The sequence below is a fragment of the Pygocentrus nattereri genome, chromosome 22 (assembly GCF_015220715.1).
Source record: "Pygocentrus nattereri isolate fPygNat1 chromosome 22, fPygNat1.pri, whole genome shotgun sequence".
In the NCBI taxonomy this organism is placed as follows: domain Eukaryota; kingdom Metazoa; phylum Chordata; class Actinopteri; order Characiformes; family Serrasalmidae; genus Pygocentrus; species Pygocentrus nattereri.
Window position 1 is genome coordinate 28,438,919 of NC_051232.1, and position 24,881 is coordinate 28,463,799.

The 24,881-nt window shown below is 38.0% G+C and overlaps 1 protein-coding gene across 1 annotated transcript in view; it reads right to left on the bottom strand.

The window, feature by feature from the left end:
- si:dkey-37g12.1 (atrial natriuretic peptide receptor 1) overlaps positions 1–21,325 on the bottom strand; it is a 34,664-nt gene extending 13,339 nt beyond the window's left edge. Inside the window, exons 1-19 of the mRNA XM_017709474.2 lie at positions 21,216–21,325; positions 19,459–19,623; positions 17,788–17,909; positions 16,928–17,017; positions 15,836–15,981; positions 15,144–15,262; positions 14,735–14,881; positions 14,464–14,618; positions 13,813–13,948; positions 13,569–13,660; positions 12,576–12,714; positions 9,621–9,699; positions 8,150–8,249; positions 5,864–5,989; positions 5,587–5,664; positions 4,955–5,059; positions 4,681–4,752; positions 3,724–3,886; positions 755–907 (exon numbers count right to left, since the gene is read on the bottom strand). Coding sequence (XP_017564963.2) covers positions 755–907; positions 3,724–3,886; positions 4,681–4,752; positions 4,955–5,059; positions 5,587–5,664; positions 5,864–5,989; positions 8,150–8,249; positions 9,621–9,699; positions 12,576–12,714; positions 13,569–13,660; positions 13,813–13,948; positions 14,464–14,618; positions 14,735–14,881; positions 15,144–15,262; positions 15,836–15,981; positions 16,928–17,017; positions 17,788–17,909; positions 19,459–19,623; positions 21,216–21,222 — 2,194 coding nt within the window. The 5' untranslated portion in view covers positions 21,223–21,325. The remainder of the gene's footprint in view (positions 1–754; positions 908–3,723; positions 3,887–4,680; positions 4,753–4,954; positions 5,060–5,586; positions 5,665–5,863; positions 5,990–8,149; positions 8,250–9,620; positions 9,700–12,575; positions 12,715–13,568; positions 13,661–13,812; positions 13,949–14,463; positions 14,619–14,734; positions 14,882–15,143; positions 15,263–15,835; positions 15,982–16,927; positions 17,018–17,787; positions 17,910–19,458; positions 19,624–21,215) is intronic.
- Positions 21,326–24,881: the final 3,556 nt, after the last annotated feature.

The following is a 24,881-nucleotide window of genomic DNA, read 5'->3' on the forward strand; positions in this document are numbered from 1 at the left end:
TCAATAGAATTTCTCAATTTCAACTTTTGATATGTTGTCTTTGTACTATTTACAATGAAATATAGGATTTAAGTAATTTGTACAGCATTGCATTTTGTTTTTATTTACATTCTGCACAGCATGCCAACATTTTTGTAAATGAGGTATATTCTTATGATCCAACACACCTCTTCTTGTGTCTTTAATTTAGTAAATAGGCAGATTTTCACTCCCCATTCAAACTCCTGAGATATCGAGTACCTAATATAAAAATATTCCAAAAATGTTACGTCATAGTCTTTAATTCTGAAAGCTTGAGAGTTGTCTGGGCCTAGTTAAAGTCACTCAGCTATGATTTCGAGAAGGGGTTAAAGATAGACAGAAAGAAAGACCGAGAGGGGGTGAGAGAGAGAAAACAGGAGGTGAGAGAGACAGAGAGATAACGGCTGAGAGAATAATGAGAGACCGAGATAAAGATAGACAGACAGATAGGGAAATTAAGGTAGAAAAAATAAAGTGGAAAGAAAAGAATAAGAGCAAGGGAGACACAGAGAGGAGGAAATGAGAGAGATATAGAGATAAGGAGAGAAACAGAGGGTAGTGAGAGATACACAAAGAAAGAACGACCTTCAGTCAAGAACTTATCGGAAGCTGCTTTGGAAAGCAGGTCATCTCCTGAGAGCAGCGCTGGAGAGCCTCCTGAGTACAGTCATCACAGCGTGTGGAGAACACCCACCTACAGGGCTTTAAAAGCACAGCAGTGGAGCTCACACACCTCTCGTCTTCAGGTGGCTGTTGGGGGTGTAGAAGGGCCCTCTGCGGTACACCACTTCCTGAGCAATGATTCCAAAACTATACACGTCCCCCTTCTGAGTGCCATTAGCAGGCATGGTGTGCCTCAGGAGCTCAGGAGCCCTCCACAGCAGTGCTAAGAGGAGAGGAACAACAAACAGCTCTACAAAACACACAACCTCTGAAAGAATTTGTCAAAAGTTTTTTACTCCAAGTTTGTCCACAAGGAAATATACAAGCCATATACTGTATGCATGGATTTATATACAGGGCATCCTATCAAAAATGCAGGCGGCTGCACAGCAACCATACGCTATGTGCTTATTAACGGTGCATTCAGACAGTCGGTGTAAGCTTGTGAATTTCAGTGAAGAGTGAATTTCGAAGTTTTTCCAAAGGAAAGTTGCACTACTATTATAATTCTTACCCTGTTTAGTCATTACCTTTCACAATGGCTGACCCTTGTATCTGTCAACAACAGATTTGCATCAGAGTGCTAATTGTATTATATATGTGTGCTGTCCAAATACTTTTTCCTCCATCAACATAATTTTTAAACCTGTCTCTGTTTATATGCATTAGTACATACATCTTTGTTCATATTTATAAGTACAGAGTCAAAAAAAACACACTACAACTGCTGTGTTACTTTTTCCAACCCAAACTGGGCTGCACCTATTGGGTCATTTTGCTGGGTTGCTTCCAAAGTGGGAGGTCTTGGGTACTTTAGTTGCTGGGTTAATGGGGAAGTTTACCAATTTTTCAAAATTTACACATAAATAAATCTGTAAGATGTACACAAAGCCACTGAGAGTGGTTTGGTTTAAATGTTTAATTCTAGAGACTTAATGAGTCAGTATTATTCACAGTGTTGGTGATGGGAGCCACTGTCTGAAGAGTTTAATGTTTCTAAAAGCTATATCACAGGAAGTTATTACATGAAATGTTCATGAAAATGTTTCCTGATGTCTGCGACACTGTTTTATGATAATTGATGATTCAGTTGTAATTGTACTGATACACATAGACGTGTAAATTACACAATCACCTCGTCACAGAGGCTGAGTTGGTAACAGCTGATGTACTGTGTTGGTACACATTTTAAACATATTCAGCTAGGGAGTCTCTAATGTCCTACTTTTTTTTTTCAAGCAATATTACAGAAATTGCTGGTGTATGTGTTTGACACAGTGAGCTGCGTCATATTAGCCAGCTGATAAAAGATAACACCCTGACGAAAAATATCATAGAAACCATTAAAAGTGTCTGCTAGTCCCTGGTGGTGTCCAATAGCCACAATAGTTATTCTGTGTTTTCCTGATGGTTTGTGTTCACAGTGTAAAGGACTCTAATGATTTAACAGGTGTAGTCAGGCTGTTTCCAGATGCATTTGATGGTTCCTAATGGGATCTAAAGGTGTCCAACAGGAAACTAGTGCTCTCTGTGGGTAAACATTAAGCCAATTAATATTAGAAAGCAAAACCATCAGGTTTTTATCCCAGTGGTTCTAATGGTCTTTTTTCAGCAGGGCAGATGGGGGCTTTGTTTGGCAATGTAATGTTACCTAGCTTTAACAATGGCTATCAGCCAGCTTAATTCTGCAGCCCTCCACAATTCATACAACGCATTAGCAGGTGAGCTGCTGGCAGAGCAATATATCCACCTCTGATGCTCACTTTGTAGAAGACACCCCAGCATGGCATCAGCTGGAGTCTCTGTGCCTGGCCTCACTTTCAGACACTGTTCTTAGGCTTTAAAAGCTTCTTTTCCAAAACGTTATAGTTCACCTTAAATGGCGCTGTTGTAATATTCAGGCTCATGGAGGCACCAGAATGTAACTGCTGCACAGCTTAAGGTGGAAAGTTAGAAAGAAGCCGAGTTCAGCCCAATTTCTATAAACCAGACTGATAAACCAAAAACTTGGCCACACGTTTGATTGAACACTGTCAAATGTAGGTTAGTGATTTTCTTATCTACTAACATGCATGTGGCTGTAAACTCTTTGGCCACCATAGTTTTCAGGTAAAGCCTTTTACGCTGACCGTGCTGTTGGCCCCGTCCTAAAGAGATGACTGACAAGTCTGGAAGACCATATAATGAAAATGAAAATGGTCCAAGACATTTTGACACATGATAAGCTCAGGCTCACTGGTGGTTTTGTATAGTAACTAAAGTGGTTGTATTTGTGTTGTGGACGTTGTGGACATCTTATAACAAACCATTCTGAATGACTACGTCTCAGTGACGGATTTCTGCAGAACAAACTAGAAAATTCAGTGAAATTTCCCTTTAATGTGTTTTGTTGGGTTAGTGCTGTCAGCCGGAGTAGCGTTAGCTATAACAGCCCAGCAGCCTATGGGGCAGTTTTCCCACTCACAGCGATTTTCAGTGAAAAACCATAATGGTGTGTTTTTATTTTTGGGTCAAATCTGTACTATTAACTATATTTTTTTGCTTGTAATGTTAGTGGTATTTGTGACAGAATTAGCACTATTTGTGTGACCTCAGAATAGCTAACGCTATTAAACTTAGACAGCTATGTTTGCAGGATTAGCTTTAGCTTACCAGCAGGATTAGCTAATTGACTTATCTATTTCCACTGTCTCACTACGGCATTGGTGTTAGCTCTCTGGTTAACTTGGGCGTGTGTGTTTCCAATGAGTGTGTGTGTGTGTGTGTGCAGAAGAGTGCAGTGTGTGTTTACATATCCATACTTGCTGTTAGCCAGTAGGGCTAACGTTAGCTAGGTAAGTAAGAAGACTAATTAGCCCATTTATTTTCTTGTTCTCTATTTATAAGCTTTAATCAAGGGAAATTGAGTTTAGCTGTGACACTGTACTGTTATTTCTGTTTGTAAGTATTGAGACTTCCAAATAAAATTCAGATTTCAGACTTAAAAGAAATGTTGCAGTGTTAGCTAACTTGTTTCCCAATCCACAGATATGCACTCACAGGTCCAGTAGTATTGGCTGGAGATGTCCCCTGGGCCTGAGTGTCTCAGAGCGCTGAGCCCAAAGTCAGTGACCTTCAGGACAAAGCGGCTGTCCACCACGCAGTTGGAGGAGGTCAGGTGGCCATGGGATCGCAGAGGACTGCGGTGCAGGTAGTCCATACCCTATACCGGGGTCAAGTCTTGTGTTACTATACACCAATGATCAGTAAAACAGTATATAAGTATATATTAGTACTTGTATATATTAATACATATTACTATATTTTTAGTATTATGCTGCCAAGACAGGATCATTTTAGGCCAAAACTATTGTTAAACAATATCTCAGGCATCCGCCAATGCATGTGTAATTTCGTGTAATAGCTTTCAGCAAGAGAGCTTTTAGAGGCATTAAACTTTTAAGATGTTTGTCTAAGTTCCTCTAAAATGAAGCATTTCGCATCAAACCACTGTGACAGACTTACGTCTTAACTATTTAGTTGCACAAAACTTGTTGGATTTGAACAAATAAACACTTGTTGCCCAAAGAAATAGCTTTGGTGAGCAGGTTTTAAGAACACTTTGGCCTGGAGATTTTTGCTGGACATGGCATCCCCATGCACATGCTGCTTTGGACAAGATAGCCAACAGATGTTTGATGGTACGCACAGACTAGCAAGCAAGCATGCTCTCAAGCACACATATTTCCGCAGTTTCGAGGCTGAGATATAAAGGCTGTTTTTTTTGCGAGAGAGGTCATCTTTTTCCATAAAGTCAAATATGTTCATTCCTGTAGGCAGTGGTCAGTAATAACATGATTTCTGCTTGTTTATGTGAGAGGGTGGCCAGAGAAGGAGATGCTTATGATTAATCAGGGATCACAAGGCAATCTGTTGGACCACTTTGGTTCCAGCTCCTTATCCATGAGGGGTGACAGACAGGCACATACACATAGAGAGAAATTTTATACAACATACCTTCACAATGTCTAGCATCAGAGAGCATTTGAAGCTCCAGTCCAGTTTGATGGATTCATTCTTTAAAATGTCCTGTCAATTTAAAGACAAGAGGTCCTGCACATTGTTTTATTTATACTTTTCATAATGTAAGCTGGTAGTACTTCACATTATAACAGGCTACGACTTTGTATTATATAAATATTTAAACAATTCTGTAATGCATAGCATTGAAGTATGTAATAATATTTGAGAGAGCTGTTATAAAACGATGCAGTTAAAGGAGTGTGAAAACCTGCAGACTCCCTTTAGCACAGTATTCAGTCAGAATTACAGGCTGGGGTGGGTCAAGGCAAGCCCCGATTAACTTACAGATGTTCTGGTGAGTCAGATCTCTGCACTGGAATACAGAAGCACAAAGGTTCATTTAAATCCTCCTGCAGGAGGTACTAATTGATTTACACTATATACATTATAATTTAACGGTTTGTAAAAACCATTCAGAAGTATGAAATCACCATTTCCAATAGTAAAAATGTAATTTTGCTGAACATAAATGTATAAATATGATGAGTAGTATGTCATAGGTTTTAATAATTTGCAAGAAACTGTGAAAAATTTGGACATGTGTCTAGAATGATGAATTAAGCTATAAATCACTCTGTAATTACTGAGAAACATCAAAATTAAGTTACAGTTTACAGTACTGTGCAAAAGTCAGAAACCATGCTAATTCTAGCCAAAATGCATGTAAGTACAGGCTATCCATTTGCGATATTTCCAAAGAGATTACATATGAAATAATCCACATGCAAAAAGAAGAGGAAAGAATTAATCTGACAGGTGATTCCAACCTTTTGAATGGTGGCGTACTAATCTTCTGTGTTCGGAACAGTAAATGGTGATGGTTAAGTGGATTGTGCTTGCCTGTTTGAGTTCAGTCAGCAGGTCGTTACTTAGATTCACGTTTTTCACATTCAGAAGGCGAACGTAGTAAATAGTCTCCTAAACCCAGCAGAGAGAGAGAGGGGCACAATCAGGGCAGCTGCATTCATTCAGTGCCTAAATACTCTGCCTTCCATGATGGATGAAATTGATTCTACGTGTCCTTTTGTACAACTGAAAAGTACATGAGGTCAGGGCTGCCATACAGTTCCAGGTTGTTCATCATAGCAAGAGAAAAGTCAAGGCCTTATAGACTCACTTTATAAACCGCAGTCCGGTGGGCCGATGGCCTGTCTTGCATGCCGCAGATGATGGACTCCAGTGATGCTTGTATGGACTTGGATCTGAGGAGCTGGGCCTGTTTGGCATGGAAAATGTAATTGGCCTAAAAGGAGCCAGCGAAACCAGTTATTTAAGGCAGTTTGGGTGTGCAATATGTCAGCTAACTGAACACTACTAATATGACCACACAAGCATTACACAATCATGCTGTAAGGCCTATCATTACGGCCAGATGCAAAACCGCAATCAATGACATAAGCAGAACACCATGCAGTGTGACTTGGCGTTAGAAATAATAGATACATAACAGGACAACGTGCCCCGGCGCACGCACATAGGCATTTGTCATGCTAAATGTCCTTCAAAAGACAGATGAGCTGTGTGAGATGAGAATAACTGAAAGGTTTACTTAAGTACGACAGCGGTGTAAACGTGAGATTCTCTAGGAAATGAGTCAATGATTGATGAAATCTCAAAATGTGATGTGACTATTTTGGTATAATTACCAAAGAAGCCATTAAGAAATATTCTTTAAAAATACACTGAATGAACAAGGTGATGTAATGACCTGTTAGCAGCATGAAATAGATTATAAAACACATCATGCTTGTTTGGTAAGACTATAAAGACAACCACAATTCAAAAGTTTGAGACCCCCCCCCATTTATATTATTTAAAATAGCATATTTTATAGACCACCAAAACTGTCCCCATCAGATAAACAGCATTTAAAGCTTTCATCTTTGAGAGAGAGGGGAAAAAATCAAGCTGCTTCAGAACTGAAAACATACACAGGTGTTTCTGTGCATCCTTCCACTATGAGACAACTAAATACAATGGGTTTAAATGAATATGTGGCTGTTAAGAAGCTGTTACAGAGAACGTGGATTAAAATCAAGAAATTAAACAAAGTAGCTGCTGGTGTTCACAGAACAATTGACTCTCCACTTCAGAGTCCAGACCTCAATACAATGGAATGTGTTTGAGATTATTTGTATCTGAAAATGCAACCAACTCCTAAGACTGAACTTTGGGGGTCTGAAAAAATAGCCTTGAAGATTTATTTGAAAAACCTAAAGCAAGCCTCCTGCTTCTCCTATTATACTTTGTTGTTGTTACGGACTTGTTGCCAATCAACCACCAGGTGTTAATTCTGCATTACACATCTCTACCAGGCTTTTGTTGCCCCTGTCCCAACTTTTTTGGAATGTGTTGATGGCATGAAATTAAACATGTTTCAACATTTGATATTGTGTTTGTCTTTGTACTATTCTGAACGAAATATAGGTTTTAAACGATCTGCATATCATTGCATTTTGTTTTTATTTACATTTTGCACAACTTTTTTGGGAATGGAGTTGTATATTTAATTTTTTAGTTTGAGGTCAATATTTCATTAGAGTTTTGATATTTTATGTGTTGAAAATGCGTAAATTTTTCACATCTCTAGATATGCATAACATAGTTTGGTTTAGCTTAGACAACTGGAAATTTTATTTCAAGAAAAAAAAACTGCACAGATGCCTGTCCCTGTGCCTCATGATGATCTTATGAAACAGTACAGCTGAGCTATAAACATTCCAAAAACCTGAACCGCTTAAAAAAAATTCTTATATGAGAAGTTTCCATTGTCAGCCCCTGAAAACCAAAAAGTCAAAATCAGCACATCTCACAAAATCATGATTTAAAATATGTGCAAATCTATGCTGAGTCTGATATTTAGTATTAACTACAACCAACTTCAGTTCTTTCATGTTTAGTGGTTTCCATAAGAGTCTGTCATAAGCATGAGCATCAGTGATACAGCTTTAAGTTTCAATACAGTCTTTTAAATGCTTTTCGATACTGTACTGAAATCGTATATTTGCAAACAGTATGAGAATTGTATTTTGTACAAAAGTTAAATAGAATTTATTGAATATTATTCAGACTCAACCCAGAAGGATAAGCGGTTTAGATTATGTCTGTCTGTGTGTGTGTGTGTGTGTGTGCGAGAGAGAGAGAGAGAGAGAGAGAGAGAGAGAGAGAGAGAGAGAGAGAGAGAGAGAGAGAGAGAGAGAGAGAGAGAGAGAGAGAGAGAGAGTGAGTGTGTGTGTGTGTGTGTGTGTGTGTATTCAAATGTGTTGTAATAATTTCTAATGCTGTGAAGTCAATGCAACTGCAGTCAGTGCAGCCTTCAGAAAAAAAAAATTGAGATACGCTGTAGATCTAATTTTCCCAAATATTGATCATAACCCTCGTAGAAGACATACATATTGCCCACCTTTCCTGCCCCAGTCAACGAACGAGGCTCCATCATGATGATGTCACTGGCTTTGATTTTCCACATCATCATGGAGGCCTTCTTTTGGAGTTTGTATTTCCTGTTAACAAAACACAGGCAGTTACAGGCAACAGGCAGTTACAAGAGTTACAGGCAAACTTCAGATTCAGATTCCGAATCAGACTTTATGTATTTCTTCAGTTTTGCCGTAGCTCATAGTTCACTTTGTGCAGTCACATAAACATGTGTTCCTGTTTCATTTCACACATAGATCTATAAATGAATGAGTGCAAGGTATTTAATATAAAGCGCGGTATTCAGCAGCCAGATAAAAGCTAATACAATGAAACAGTGGCAGTGGCTTAATGTGCAGTACTGCATATGAAGCTTACTGAGTTAGAACTGTTCAAAGCGGTAGTAATAGTACGCTGATGTCTTAATTTCTGTTTTTAGACTTCTGTTTTTGTGAAGACTTCACTAAGCTTCACTAAGTAAGTGAATGTCTAGGTAAAGGCTGTCCTCCACATAACAAAAGCTTTTGGTCATATTTTCACACTCAACAGAAAATCTATGATTGTGCAACTATAGACATTTATTCGAGTGTAGAAAAGCAGTCATTTTAAGTTTAACCCAAGCAGTGTTATGCGAACCAGTAACATAGCTAAGCTGTTAATTCACAGTCTCTCAAGAGAAAAACAAAAATTGTGCCATGATTCTACAGTCTTTGAAAATGTAATCATTTTGTAGGTGTGTGGGTGCAGTATCTTGTTTCACGTCAGTCAATAAGTTAAAATAACTGTCAAGAAAGTAGCAAATTAGCCTAATTAATTCACAGAAAAGCACTCTGAACACTATCTTACCAACTACTGCATTTCTTAAAAATCTGTGAGATTCCCCTTTAATTGTTGTTGAATTTTTATGAGGATTTATGAGGATATGTTTATGTTTGTGAGGATAAAATTTATATGAAAAGAAAGAGACAGAGAAAGATTAAGCAAGAGAGAGTAGGCAAGCTTATATAAATCATCAATAAATCAGCATCATATCACCACCAGATCCAAGTCTAACGGTACCTTTAGTGCTCTGTTTACTCTTACATGAGTGAATAAGGAGCAGCATCTCTACTTGACTGCCTGTCCTGTCTATGTATATAAAGTTGGTGTGTGATATATATACATACACACACACATGCACATATGAGCACATGCACATACACACACACATATCTATCTATCTATCTATATAGAAACATACATACATACATATCTCACAGACCAATTTTCTGTTTCATTGGGCTGCTCAAATCAGTCTGTCATGTTCAAGCACATTTCCCTGACATCATAAGTCAGTAGAAAGCAACACATGTTAGAAAAGGACAGTGATAACAACACAGGATAAAAATGCAAGATGATATAGAATAGGATTATGATAATAAGACATAATAGGATTTTGCAAGATAAAACTGCATTACCTGTAGAGGATGCCCATGGCAAGAGACCCTGTGGCTATCAGGCTTATAATGAGGCCCACAGCAATAGAAAATCTTCTTTCTGCAACAACATATTACATTCATAATCTGTAAGGCATTAGGCAAGATTTGGCATCCAAGTGCTAAAAGGGAGAACTCAGAAGGGACAAGTCCTATTCTGGAAACAAAGGCTAGCCAGAGGTGACTGAGTGAAAGAATGAGTGCAATGAATAATTTGTCTGTAGTGCTGATATGAGTATGACCAGTTGCATAAGCCTTTTAACACGTTTATCCTTTAGACTTTTTTGCTAAAGGATTAAATAACATCATTAAATTGTTAAACCAGTAAAAAGAGTTTTTAAAAAAAATCTATATTTCAGTAAAGTGAAAGGTTGGCAAGATAAATTGGCTACACCTACAAGGTTCATGTAGCTAATAAGTCATGGCATCACACCTCCTTCCAACTTATGTCCACCTGTATGTAGATTATTTAATTTAAAAAAAGTCATAATTCACTTTTACATAATCATTTTCTTAACTCCTTTTTATCTTAAATGTTTTATTGCTGTGCCTTTAAGACATGTTTGTATGTATGTATGTATGTAAATTAGCTCTGTCATGATTGGCTGCCCTCTATTGTGCCTCATCAGAAAGGGCTTAGGCTGAAACACTCCTTGTAACTTCAGCGTGAACGGGAAAGGCTAAATTGCTGTAGAATGAAGAGGTGGGTTTATGGAAATACTTTGGTTTTTGTAACATCACAACGTGAATTATGAAACCAAAATGAGCTGTTTTTGCTATTAAGTTTCTATATATATGGACTGAGGAGTGAATATGAGGTTTTACCCTTTAAGTAGTCTCGAATATATTTGCTCTTGTAGTTTCTGACACTGTATGACATTATGTGATCTATAAATGGACAAAAGTAAATCACACAGCTACAAGAGTCTTAGCAGCCAATTTCTGTAACACTGTGATTAAGGGGCCCAGTGAATAATATCCCCACAGTGCTGATAAGAAGGAGGATTTAGACAGGGTGCATAAGCCTTTGCACACTTTTATTACTTATACCTATTTGCTGAAGGGTGGACGGGACTCAGTAAAAAGAAAAAAGAGAGTAAAATCTATATTTCAGTAAGGTAGAGGTTTAGGTCTTGCAGGCGCTATTGAATTATTCAATGTTAGATTATATTTTCCTTTTGTCCCTCTTAGTCTTCGTCTCTTTTTAATCAAAGGGAGAGCAGAGGTTACAACCCCTGATGAAACCCTTATTGGGTGAGGCACAAGCAGGTTAAAGTGCAGAAAAGGTCTCTTTCCTTCTCTCTCTCTCTCTCTCTCTCTCTCTCTCTCTCTCCCTCTCTCATATATATACATATATATATATATATATATAAATATATACATATATATATATATATATATATATATTTTTTTTTTTCCCAACACAAAGAAAAGAAGGATTGTGGTGATACAGGTTAAGTGAACAAACCTGGATCTTTAGCTCCCCCTGCTGCTCACAACTTCACCAAACACATACATGGTCCACTAGCAGTCATAAGCCAAAATGAGCCAGTAAGTGATACTCAAAGCCAACCTAAAGTCTACTATGTGTCATATTTGATATGCAAAATTCAGAGACCACACTTCATTTATTTATCTAAAAATTAAGCAGTTATATATGTTTCAGCACCAGGAAATAAAGCGTTAAAAAGAAAAAAACAAAAAACACAAAGTTACACAGAAACCTCAACAACTAAATATTTGATTATTTTTGGCTATTTTGGAATTGTGGTTTCTGACTTTTTGCACAGAACTGTGTATATTTCTTAATGTCACTTCTTTGCCTTTTGTCCAATCATAATGCTGTATGATTTAAGTAAATATAATGATTTTGTAAAACGATATAGTGTGCTGAATAATTGTGTCTGTTGCGTCTATTGCATTTCCAACTGTTGTCACATATCCTAATGTGTGCTGCTGTTTTGTGTTAAGTGGAGCAGAAAAACTGCTTTGTTTCTTTGCATATCATTGCATATCATACTCCTTTTGTTTTCTTTTGGAGCAGAAAAACTCCTTTGTTATCACCTGACTGTGATAAGCAGCAATGAACAAATAAGTTGATAAGGGGGATGTGGCTTAACATGGAGTGGAATAGAGAGGGCTTGTTCAGAGGGCGTGACCAGATGTAGTTAGCTAATTCTTCACACCTGTTCCTTGTTCCCTCAGTCACTATTTAACTCCCCTTTACCCTGACAGAAGGCTTTGGAAACCAGAGATCGAACCTTGCTGTTGATCAAGCAGTGTAGTGCAGAAACTGACTAAAATGAGGGCTTTTGCTTTTGTAGAAAGAGCATTTTTATAAATTTATGTTTTGTTTCTTTGGTCTCCTGCAGAACTAAAACTAGAGCATTAACCTTTTGCTTTATCCTGGCTCAATGCATGTCAGGCTTAATGGCCTGAAGGCAGCCTTGTCACAATCAGTAACTTAAAACAACATGTAGTCTACAGAACCAGTCAAATGTTTGGACACAACTGACTGAATGTACCGTTTCATAATCTTAGACATCTGGACTCTAAAGTTTATGCTTACATGTTTGAAACAAGTTTGTATTTTAAATAAAAACTTATTTGAAATATTCTAATAATTTGATTTCTATTTCGAACACGGTATGTATGTGGGAACACAATTGCAGCCAGTGTCTCATGAAGTAGCTTCAGAGAACTCCAAGAATGTGCTGCAAGACAAAGACGGGCTACTGTGAACAGTCAAAAATAAAAGACAGTTTTGATTTAACATTTTTATCACTGCATGACTCCATTTGTGGAAACTATAAAAACTAAGGAAACCCCTTCTGTGGCTAAGTGTAATCAAAATTTTGACTAGCCATGTATCTTCATTATGAGTGACTCTAAAAGAAAATGTTGTGCAAGTCTGCCTTAAGTCGAGAGGAGCAGTACCAAGGTTGTAGCACAGTTCTCCCTTAAATCCACATTCGGGTGAGTCTTTAGGAGGACTCTGTTGTCCTCCAGGCCAGCTTATATGGATTTTCTCCTCTGCTTCATACAGCTTACCAGTCCCAAAGTAGTTAGCAATAACCTGTAAAAAGAAACTAACTTATAAAGGAAAGAACATACTGCTGTATAAATACTGAAAAATAGTGCTTTTAATTTTTCATTATATGAAAAATGATGAAAGAAAGGATACTCCCAGACAGGTATACCAATGCTGTGCAGGCACAATTTACCTTGATTTTGAATTGGGATAGCAAGAGGAAAAGAGGGTTCATTATTGGTGCAGGGATGGCAAGAGCGTCAGTCACAAAGACTGCTTAAATGACTGGTGTTTCAGTGGGAACAGTGACTAATGTGACATCTGCACTTGGATCTGAGAGAAGGACATCAGTAAAAAGGCATAGAGGTTGTGGTTGAAAGTGCACATTGAGTGACAGTGATGCTCATGCATTAGAGTGATTAATTATGTAAGGAAAAAGAGAAGAGCAACTGTTGCAAGACGCGTTCAGGCCAGCAAGGACAGTCCGTCCACAACTACATAAAGAGGGAAATTGTAACAGGGTGCAGTAAATAAACACCACATTACAAAGACAATTGCATAGTTGAGAGTTCAGTGGTGCTTAAACCATAGGCTCTGGTCTCCAGAGTAATGGAAAAAGATATATGGTCAGATGAGTCATCCTTTATCACACTCCTTCGCAAGTGGGAGAGTGCATTTGTGGCGTACACTGAGAGAACAGTGCAGGTCTGAATTCTTGACTGTACAATGAGGGGGTCTGGTGGCTCTGCTATGCTGTGTGGTGCGTTTTGCATCAACTGAGGCAATATCTTTCAAAAGAGTAGTGCCTCATCCCTCCAGGACAATTCCCTTTATGTTCACTTTTCCTTTAATTTAGTCAGTTGTTTGTATTCATTACTCATGTACTGTGCATGTTTCACCTGGAACTGGCTGTCGCTGCCCTGGGTGTGTTTAAGCATGTAAGCTGGCTCACAGTCTCCATTAGCATCCATAGTCACATCTCCTTGGATACCTGGTGGTGCAGAGAAACGTCCCATGATAACCATACAATCTCCATTTCAGTTGAGTGGATGAAGAGTATATGTCTTTCTATATGTAAACATTGCATAACATGGGTTGTTGTGCAGGCATTGAATAAGATTTGTTTGCAGAAAGTTTGCTAACCTATGATTGTCTTGTTCCACATCCGGCGAGTGACAGCAAAACCATCAAATGCGTCAGCATTCTCCGCCAAGGTTTCGTTTAATGCTTGGGCGTAAAGCCAGATACTATCATGCACGATGGCTGCCAGTAATGATACCTGTTGAAAATTGTATCAATTATAACAAATCAGAAGTTGAGTGAAAGGGAATGGAATGGGGAATCACTTACATTGATTATCAAATAATCAACCGACTTATTTCAAAAAGGCCAAACAATAAAAATGGACTGCAAATAAAATAAATCAGGCCTGGCCTTTCAGTGATTCAACATATTTTAATTGGAGAAAGTAACACAGCTAAAAGTAACACATCAAAGATAATTAAAAACCATGAAAAAAGCAATCCACCAGGTCTGATTTTTGCTCTTAGCGAGAGCCATAGGAACCTTTTCAAATGTACATTATCATCAGACACATTGCCAACTAATCACTGCAGTTTCAATGACTGAGTAATCGTGCTACCCCTAGACGGCATATTTGCCTCTACAGCAGTGGCAATGCTAACAGACAAGTTTTCTTTATCTCTGAGGCTGAAGGATGAGCTGCTGTGCTATGGAATATTACTTAACGAGACAGTAATTGAGAGTGAGTAGGTTCATAATGTCCAAGGCAACCTTCTCGTGGGGTCCATACGTGTAGCCAAAATCCTCTTTTGACCTCTTGATGACATTTTCTGCAAAGGCCCTGTAACGTTCATCACTGGGTTCATACATAGACAGGAGGAAAAGTGCCTGGTATGCCTGCTTTGCTGCCATGTCATATTCATCTCCTGAGGATAAGGAAACCAAGGACCATTATTCAAATGCTATGCTCTGCTTTAGCATAGTACTTCAAAGTCATCTTTAATCATCTAGGCAGGCTAATAAGGTCCTACATATAGCATACCTTGCTTCCAGTCAAAAATGCCAAACATTTCCTCATGGCTGTAGGGTTGGAAACAGAAGAATACATATTCTCCATTGGTCAGGCCTCTCTTATGAGCTTCAACTAGAAGGCTGCGTACTACCTCACCACGGGCTGATATCACTATAACTACAGAACAAGAGACAACAGATGAAGAGCATTTTCTGGGGATGCAAATTAATAGAATTCACAATAAAATGTAGAACTTTAAATAATGAGAAAAAGGCTGGAAGTCACCGCAAGGTATTCTCAGAAAATTCATAGATGGAGTTCAAAATTCATGCTTTAGTTTTAGTCCAAACCAGATTTTCTGCTGTATGTTATGAGTTGAAATTCATTCAGTCTCTCAAAATCTTGACTTTGAAGGTATTAGTAAAGGATTCATACTCACTGCGAGCCATTTTGGCGATCTCTGTGATGACCCATGACTCCATATTGGACTTATTGGACAGAGGGTCTTGAATCTCCAAATATTTAGCTACTGTGATGTTGTTATTTTGTGCTTGGTACCTTTTGGAAAGTAAGAATTAGATTTCTAGATCAGTTAAGACTACCATAATTGATATAAGCATTATAAATGTTAAAGAATTGTGCCTTACAGTTGCTTACAGTGCCAAATTAAATATTTAATACAATATTCTGCTTTCAAGGTCATAACAGCTCCACAATGTATCTACATACTTCAGTCCGAATTAGGCCACTGATCTGGTACCAGAAGCACTTCAAAGTGATTCAAAGAAAAGACCAAACCTTGGGTTCTACCTTGCTACAGCTTTCCATTGCTTGAGAGAGCCAAGCAAGTTGAATGGAAGGGCATAGTGTTTAGCTGGTTGGATAGCAGTTTGTGGGCAACCATATTTGTTAAGTCTTGCTGCAGCATTAGTGAATAAACTGGAGATAGAGCTAGCTACTGTGTTGACTGTGTGGGCTGCGTCATCATTTTGATTGTGGTAATCGATTAGCACCAGCATTCAGACATTCTAGCTTAGGCATGTGATTTCAGGTTGAGACTTTGGAAAGCTGTATTTGTTTTGGCTCCTGAGTTTCCGAAATTGATGAATGCATTTAAGCTCCATAGCCTACCTGATTCCCTCTGCTGGAATGTTCCACGTAGGTTCACTAGTGTAGATGATGCCAATGCGCTGCCAGCCAAACTGTTTACAGATCTCCACAAAGAAGGCCCCCAGCTTGGTAAATGGCCCTAACGCCCTGGTCAGAGTAGGGAAGGCCTGGAATCACAAAGTGGCAGAAAAAAGAGTAGTTTAATTTTTTTGTTTTAAAATAACTGGGATAATTGTTTCAAGTTGCCTTAACAATCAGTTCCCGAGTGCAAAATATTGTGTTCAGCGACCCATTTTACTGCTTTAAACTACGGTTGTTTTAGGACAAGTGCTTTTTTAACAGTGTAGTTTAGCTTTAAAGGCTGTGGTGCTAAAGCATTGCACCCTAAGGACTGCATGAAGTGGAGTCAGCAGATGTAAATGTGGTGTAACAGCCCCTTCTTAGAAATAGGAAGCTCTTCTGGGGAGCTCTGCTCACATGGGAAACTACTCTAAAATGACAACAACCGAATAATAAATGGGCCATAAAAGAACCATTTTTACTTCCCCGTAGAACCTTTCAGTGGACAGTTCTTTTAAGAACCATATTTACGATGAAATGAAAGGGTGTGAATAATCCTTATAAAGTTTAAAGAACCTACATATTGAAAAGGTTCTATGATGTTTTTTCTATCGCTGTACGTCCAAGCCAAGAACTTTTTTTAGGCGTGTACATTTCCATTAAAAATGCTTAGTGTAAATGCTTCCAAGAATATAAAACCATTTGGGTGAAGTTACATTTATCTAGGAAAATATAAAACATAATTTTTTGATGTCTACAGTTCCAGTCTGAACACATCTTTTGTACTAAATACTTGAAATATAAGACATTTTAAGCCCTTGAAGCCCAGACACACTTGTTTTTCTTTAAAATGGTAAAAAAATGAACAATACAGACTTATTAGTCCATTGTTTCTATATATTATTAAATAACTGCTATAAAACAAGTAAGTTAAGTAGTAGGCCCATAAGGCCAAAAAGCCTTAAGGTGGTAAAATATATCTAATAGCTAAAATATCATGAGTGAATGTATGATTTTAAATCCACTTCAGTGCTGTTTTACTGAAAGACTCACCTTTTTATCTAAAAACTGCTGCTCAGCACATACGGGGCTGACCATTGCGATGTTCCAGTAGGCTGCTAGTTTAGCAGTCACTGCGCACACCTTAAATCAGAAATGATGAGAGCTGAAAAATTCCACATCATTCAGCTACAGACAGAACATTTGGTAATCATTTTTCTAATGATTATGATCTTCTGTAATGACTCGGATGACATTTAGCTATGTGATAATGACACAATTCATTAAATGTTATAGTCTTCCAGCTTTTACTGATAAGCTGACTTATTATGCCGAAAAGGTTAAATGCAAAAAAAAAAAAAAAAACACTTTGCCCTTACTTCAACTGTAGAAGAACAATCAATGTATATTTTGTCTGCAAACTTTCAGACTTGATCTTTACTTCTTTTGTTTTTGTACTGGAGCTACGAGGGTAACAAAACTAACAAGCAGTGGATGTTTATACTTTTCAGAGTAGCCTTAATCATCACGGAGCTACCTCACGAACTTTAGCATTCTCAAAGACTTATTTATGTTGTTTCTACTGTAAAACTGTGTGCCATTCTGTTTTCTATAAAAATGTAAAACTTCAGGCATCATGATGACTGCTGCTACTGTTTTCAGCTTTGTGAGGGATTGAGGTGGTGGTGTGATGACTTGGGCATGCAGCCCAACCATGTATTACTTATAATTATACTTCCACCATGTATTAGCTACATTAGCTTCCTAGCTCCAGTACCATCTAAAGAATCAAACATCAGACACGAAACATGTCTGTGCTCACCAACTACAGTTGCTGTAAGGGGAAATTACCTTAACTGTAAATTACCTTGTTTGCAAACCCTCACTTAAGAGAGGTTTTAGGGGTCACCTACGTTTGAGCAGCAGGGGCCAATGAAAGCACTGTATTTGTGTTTGTGTTGTAGAGCCACAATCTTCCCTGGACCAACTAGATCATTGCACTCCCCATCCACATACTGATAGTCAAGCTGATAACCTGAAGAACACTTTGAATTAAAATAACTCTCAGACATCGAAAGAAACATTTCGGTGTAAATAGAACCATCAAAATCACTATCATCAGTATAACTACACAGCAAATCACTAAGCATGCTATAGATAGATAGATAGATAGATAGATAGATAGATAGATAGATAGATAGATACTTTATTGATTTAAATATGTCTCAATTATTGGCACCCCTGCATTTAGTAGTTCTTGCGTCCTCCTTTTGCCAGCATAACAGCAGTGACCCTTCTCCTGTAATACTTTATGAGATTAGAGAAAACGGTGCAAGGAATCAATATATAATCTCCCCAGATCCTCCAGAGTCCTAGGTCCTGTGTTTTTACTGTCCTCTTCAGCTACAGGTTTTCAGTGGGATATGGTCAGGGGACAGGGATGGCCACGTCATTCTGTGATTCTGTGGTCATTGAACTATTTTTCTGTATATTTGGATGTATTTGTTGGATCATCGTTGCTGGAATATGCAGCACTTGGTTTTAGTTTGATGTTTGAAGACACACAGATTTTCATTTAAAATTTCCTACTTGAAATGGTGATGCTATATATTCTGAAATGTTTTCTTCCACCTCACTTAACAGTGAAGATGGGGTTCTTTTTTGTTTAACCATCCATCTTAAGTGTTTGCTGCCAGAAAGTTCTGTTTTATCTCATTTGACTATATAATCAGGTTCTGGTGAAAGTTCTAATAGCGTCTAGCGACCCCCAGGTGCTTACATGTGTGGTTAGATGAAAGAGAGCCTTTCCTCTGTCAGACATTTCAAATAGTTTGGCATGGTGGTGGCGTCTACATTTTGGAGGTTTGGTGACCGCAAAATGCTACTATCTTCTGGAAATCTTGACTCACGGATAAAATTTGACCCCTTTAACATTCTTCACCATGCCAAGGTTTCTTCGAATCTTGACTTCACATTCAAAAACTGTATTGGACATGAAAAGAGTGTAACATTCCTGTAAATTAAGTACTAATTATGGTTGTCATTGACATTTATGTCCACACACATGCCGAAAGCATGCAGTATGAATATACTGTTAACAATAAAATTTGATGGACCATATTGTAGATCCTCACCTTGTCTTCAGCTGGCATTTGATTGAATATTCATTTTATCTTAATCTTTCCCAAACTATAAACCTCACTGTAAGCAAAACCTTAACCCCTTAACAGGCCTGACATATGTAGCCTAATAGCTTAGTTAGTTTGCATGGAAGTCCCTGTAAATTACTGAATTAAGCCTTTGTATGTAGTAAGCTGGAAATGTTAAGGGGTAACCTCAACCCTAAACCTAAAGAATCAATGAGCTCCATCAACAGAATTAAACTGTTAACAATTTGGGTATTTATAGATAAAGCTGTAGACGACCATAAAAATAAAGTGTGACCAAAAAAAGCGTATGTGAAGCTGGTTAAATGTACGTGTGCTGACTGTAATAGTAATGAAATTTAGCCTAACTTCAAGTGAAAGCCCTTGGTGCAGGCATTTGGAGTCGGTAGTGTGTGAACAAAGTTGCCCCAGGCTGACCTGGCAGGAGTTCTGGACTGCTGTTGATGGTGTCAATGGCGATTAGAGCACCAGCTCCAATGCGCCCCACGCTGAAGGCTACAGAGGTGTTGGGCAAGGCCAGCAGCAAGGTGAACTTGGCACCCAAACAGAGAGGTGGCATCAGCAGCAGGAGCGACAGTGGTGCTTTAGAATGGAAGAGAAAAGCAGGGTGTGTAACAGGCCTGCACAGTATGAAAACACGTCCATTTTAACACTAGTTTGTTAATTGCAATATACTTTTTCGATATATTTAAACACTTTAGTAAACCTTGATATGGTTGCATTATTTTAACCAAATTCATTAATAAACGATTGATTGATTGGCTAAGTATCAGTATAGTTTAATCCTAAATATGCGATCGGGCAGTATTTCTCTAACCTGGCCTGTCCTGAGAGCTGATCAGTGACGTAAAACATTTGAGCCATATTTAAGGATTGCTGCAGTCCTGTGCAAGGCGCCTTGGTCACAAGACCCTGCAGTTCCTCGTTCAAATGCTAGATGATAATACAGACCTCCTGACTTGTGACTATGGAACTAAAGGCCTATTTTCACAAACGACAAAAGAACACGTCAAGCTTTGAAAATGAACACACATACATTAATTCTGTCTTTCACGCTGAGTCTGAAACTGACACTGTATAAATTTTCAGAGCCTGGCCTATTTTCTGTGCTGTACAGGTGCATTAAAATCAGAGACCTGTTGTCAGGGTCATAGCCCAAACAAACATGCATCAGGATGGCGGCAGAACTCTTGTAGCAGAGCACAAAAGCTTACATGACAAGCATACGCTAACTAAAAAACATGGGGGGTTAAAGACCTTATGTGGTAGATGAGAGCTGTCAGGTTATGTGTACAGTGACCTACAGCTAAAACAAATTCAAAACATTGACACATTAAATACTGAAAAAATATATTTAGTTGTTGAGGATGTGGTGTAATTTTGTGTTATAAACATATGTTTTCTGCTTGTCCTGGCACTGACACTGAAACATGAATCATTTGTACAGAAAATTCATTGAAGGGTGGTCTCTGACTTTTCCTCAGTACTGTACTTTTTATATGAAAATAAAAAATCTGCCTCAACTGTAGGCTTATTAATCTTAAGCCATGTTGTTCAGAGACTACAATAGATTATTTGATAAATGCTAGAACACTAAAATGTTTGCTTTGAATATTCAATAATTCAAGCTTTAAGAGCAAGAAATTGAAGCGTAGGCCTGCAAATGGGCCACTGGGATTTATGGAGCAAGAAATAAGTCGCACAGTGCTTTCCAGAATTATTGGCATCTTTGGTTAGGATGAGCCAAAAAAAGGAAATTAAGAAACATCTTTGTAACTGGAAATTAGGTTTCGTGCTAATTGGTGTACTGTTATGATGCAACTGGTCATAGTAGTTGAAGATCATAGTTAAAAAACAATAAATACCATTACCAGTACTTGTACTTTATTACATATAAAGCAATTAAAGGTTTAAATATTTAAATATATGGTTTGTATCTTGTAAGTATTTGTCAAGTTTTAACAGCTACAGATGTCAAAGTGTCTGGTTTGACTAACACACCATGTTATAGACATGAGTTTGTACATCGGCATGTACACACACACACAAACACACACAAACACATGAGCTTTTTTTTAGCCAGTATGTAACTAAACCACTCTATAACCCTGTTCTCTAGTCTGTAATTTGGTAAAGACCATTTCAGCCTCTTCAGGTTTATCAAAGTCACTTACCACGCATGCTTTGGTAGACAGATCCCCCGAATGCTGTAAAAGTCACTTTAGTGCTATGAACACGTTGGATCCAGATTGGAAAGTGTATCCAGTGAGCACATGGTGGGACGCTAGTCTCTGGCCAAATACACTGTTACAGTAGCTTGTCCAAAAGGCTCACATTAATATTACAAACTGCATCTCTGGGGAGCTCCAGAGAGTCAGGTCATCCCTGATGACATTTGCTTATCTTAACAAGTGAGTAAACAGACAAAACACATTTCTGTGGGAACAAGCTTGTCTAATAGTGCTGGGAAAAAAAAAGAAAACACTTGTTTGTGTTACAAGTCATTCCAGACAGTTTCAGTGATGCTGTGGTCAGTGCATTGTTTTTAGAATATTAGTAGCTTCTTTTTTGATTTGCAATTTTTCCTACTTCCTTTTCTCAGTAAGAGGTTCTTCACAGCTACACATCCTTTCAGACACGTAGTGTCAAGTGTCTTCTCACAGTGGGTGGATGGACAGAAACACCTGTGGATGTTTTCAGGTCTGAAGCAAGAGTGGAGCTGGATTTTCTCCTCTCTGTCAAAGATGAAAGTTGTAATTGTTGTTTGACTTGTCTGATTAGTTTGGGTTGTCTAACAGCTCTTACACAAATTTCACCATTTTTCTCTACATCTTTTAATAATTCGCTGGTGCATTCCAGGTGTATTTTGTCCATCCCAGAAAAAATCTCATGTAATGTATTGTAAAAATATATTTATTTATATTTAAGCATTATTTTTGGATTGTTACTGTATTACTTACTCATTTTGACCTAACCATCACCTAAATGAAATCAAGCCTTATGGAAGTAAATCAGACGTATTATTGGACAGTCCTCGCTTTTAACTTAGGTTCTCCAGCTTACTGGGAAATACTGCTTTGAGAAATGTAATTGTACTAAATTCTAGTAATAAAAAGGCAGTAAAAACTGGTAGCACCATTCTGTACTCAGTAATGTTATGTTATGTGCTTTACCTGCATGGACAGCTAATATGAGAACATGTCACACTATACTTTCTCAAATATTCCTTTTTATTGAGAAATTAGTGTTGTTGACACTGGATTTTGGTCAAGAGAAGAGGTTCACATGAAGCAGAGGCTAAAAAAGGGAAATTTTCCTCACGTGGACTGCACTAGGCTGGCTATGGACCGTGGGAATACATGCTGGCCCCACTATGCATCCAGGCCAACAGACCAGAGGACACTTTTTGTTTTTGTCAGTGCAGAAGAAATTTTACTGAATAGCATGACAGTGAGAGAGACAAATGATTGTGTGGCAAGGATGTGGGATCAGTAACTTCTGCTTCAGAAGCAGTCTTGTTTATGTTAAAAGCCAGATACAGGGATACTGTAGACCTTCCAGAACTAGCAGCAGGCCTGTTCAGCTCAAGCCCTCTTCTGGAGACAAAAATTAGAGCGGAAGTACAAAAGTTTACAAGTATTTAGACTCACAGTACAAATTCAAAGATATCCAATTATCTAATTGCTTAATTCAAGTGTTATAAGGCGGGCAGTTACACATACATAGTGTATGATGTATAATTTCAGTAAAAAATCATTGCCAATAAAATAGAGCATTCTAGACCAGCTGAGCATGAGCATAAGATTACCATGCCATCACTGAAAATATAGTGCTTTAAATCTAATTCATTCCCTATGAATAAAATATTCTAGGTGTTGAAAGCTGTCCCAAACACCGAGGCTGGTAACTGTTAAATCATTGACTTCATCATCGACTATTTCACCACACGGTCTAAGGTATTCATTGTCCCAATCAAGGTGCCATTACTAAAGAGCTTGTCACTGAGATTTTATGTCTAAAAATAGCAAATGATTGAAAAGCCGTACATAAAGAAGTCCATCCATCCATTTTCTAAGCCGCTTCTCCGTCAGGGTCGCGGGGGGGTGCTGGAGCCTAAAGAAGTATGGGTGTAATTTAGAGCGAGTAACTCAAAAGGTTTGTTCAGTTCTTATTAGTTCTTGGTATGAAAAGGTAAACAAGTATAGAGAAGATATAAAACTGCAAAAAAGTGATTTAAATCAGAGATGCACAGAATATTAGCTACTATTGCCTGTGTAAATGTAACTGTAGTGCTTCCTCATGGGTGTGTGTTCTCCGGCCTCCTGTGAGGAATTAGTAATGCTTTTCTGCACACACCCAATTTAGAACCTGAGCTTCGTCACTTAATGTCCAGATTTAACCAAATCCAGCATCACGTAATCATGCCACAAACAGCTTGTGCCACAGCCTGTGCATATTTACATCATGTGGATGATAATATTTTACAAATCACAAGGATGGTGGAGCAGTGAGGGACATTTTTTAATGAAAGGAAAATGCACCATTTCATTAAAATGTGTTCATTCATTGAATTTCTTGGAGCAGATATTTTTAAGTTATGTGAACATCTCCTTCCTCTTGCTGGTTCTGAATGGTCCTGCGTTATCAGAGGATAATCAGTACTGCTGAACATGGGCTCTTTGGGGAACTTGTCACTCTGAGTGTTATCCCCAGGAGCATGGGGTGGGTCAGGGCGTCCAAATAATGGGGCACCTCCATTTCTGATCCAGTGCTGCTTCTTTTCTGTGATCAGGTCCATTATCGGAGCGCCCCCACCAGATGATACACACATCTTCTAAGCTGCCTCTCCCTCAGGGTTGCGGAGGGGTGCTGGGGCCTATCCCAGCAGTCCAGATGATACAAGCCTTCCTTTTGGTTAGGTGTAATGTGTAACGTAATATTAATTTAGCTTTATATTGTACCATTTTGAAGTTCTCTTAATGTTTGGGTGAGGGTGAAACATTAAGACTGAAGAAGAGATTCCTGACTTAATATCACAAAATAATGACTTGTTTTCTCAAATATTTACCTGAAATAATGACTTTGTTCTTGAGATACCAGAATAATGAGTAACTATAGTTCAAGCAATTAAATAATTAATAATTAAACCATTGAGATACTAATGTTATTATTTTAACATTATTTAGATTATTTGTCCCTCTACTTGGCAGAAATGGGCTTCCATACATTTGAATGAAGTGCTTTTTTTTCTAAGTAATTATTAAAGTCTAGGCCCTAAAATGTGTAAATATAATGGAATTTTATCAATATTTTCTAATTTGTTACTGAAGGAAAATCATATGGTATCTTAGAATTAACTAAAGCATCTTTACACCAGCTAAAGCTGAAAACATTTCAGTACTTTTATTGAACGCACTTGTTTAGAATGCATTTCCTCTCTAGAACCACAAGGGGGTGCCAACACACTAAATATCGACTTTATCTAAAGTGAGCGTTTTCAGTCCTGCATTGAACATTACAAGCAGTTAAAACCTGGTGATAAAACACCAAAATGTCATGGACAGTGGCTGAAAAACAATGACAGGAGTACACAACACAATGTTTTACAGATTACAGTACATATGACTGGAGCTTCTTAAAGAGACTATGAGACGTAAAGCCAACACTGGCAAACTGGGAAATTTGAAACAATAAAGGTTTTGTTGAGAAATTCTAAAAACATTTCAGTGTAGAGTTTCTTTACCAATATTATTGTATTTTTTGCATGTATTGATGTATTAGTTATTAACTAATAGAAACATAAAAGGAACTGAACATTGAAAAGAAAGAAGTACATGCTG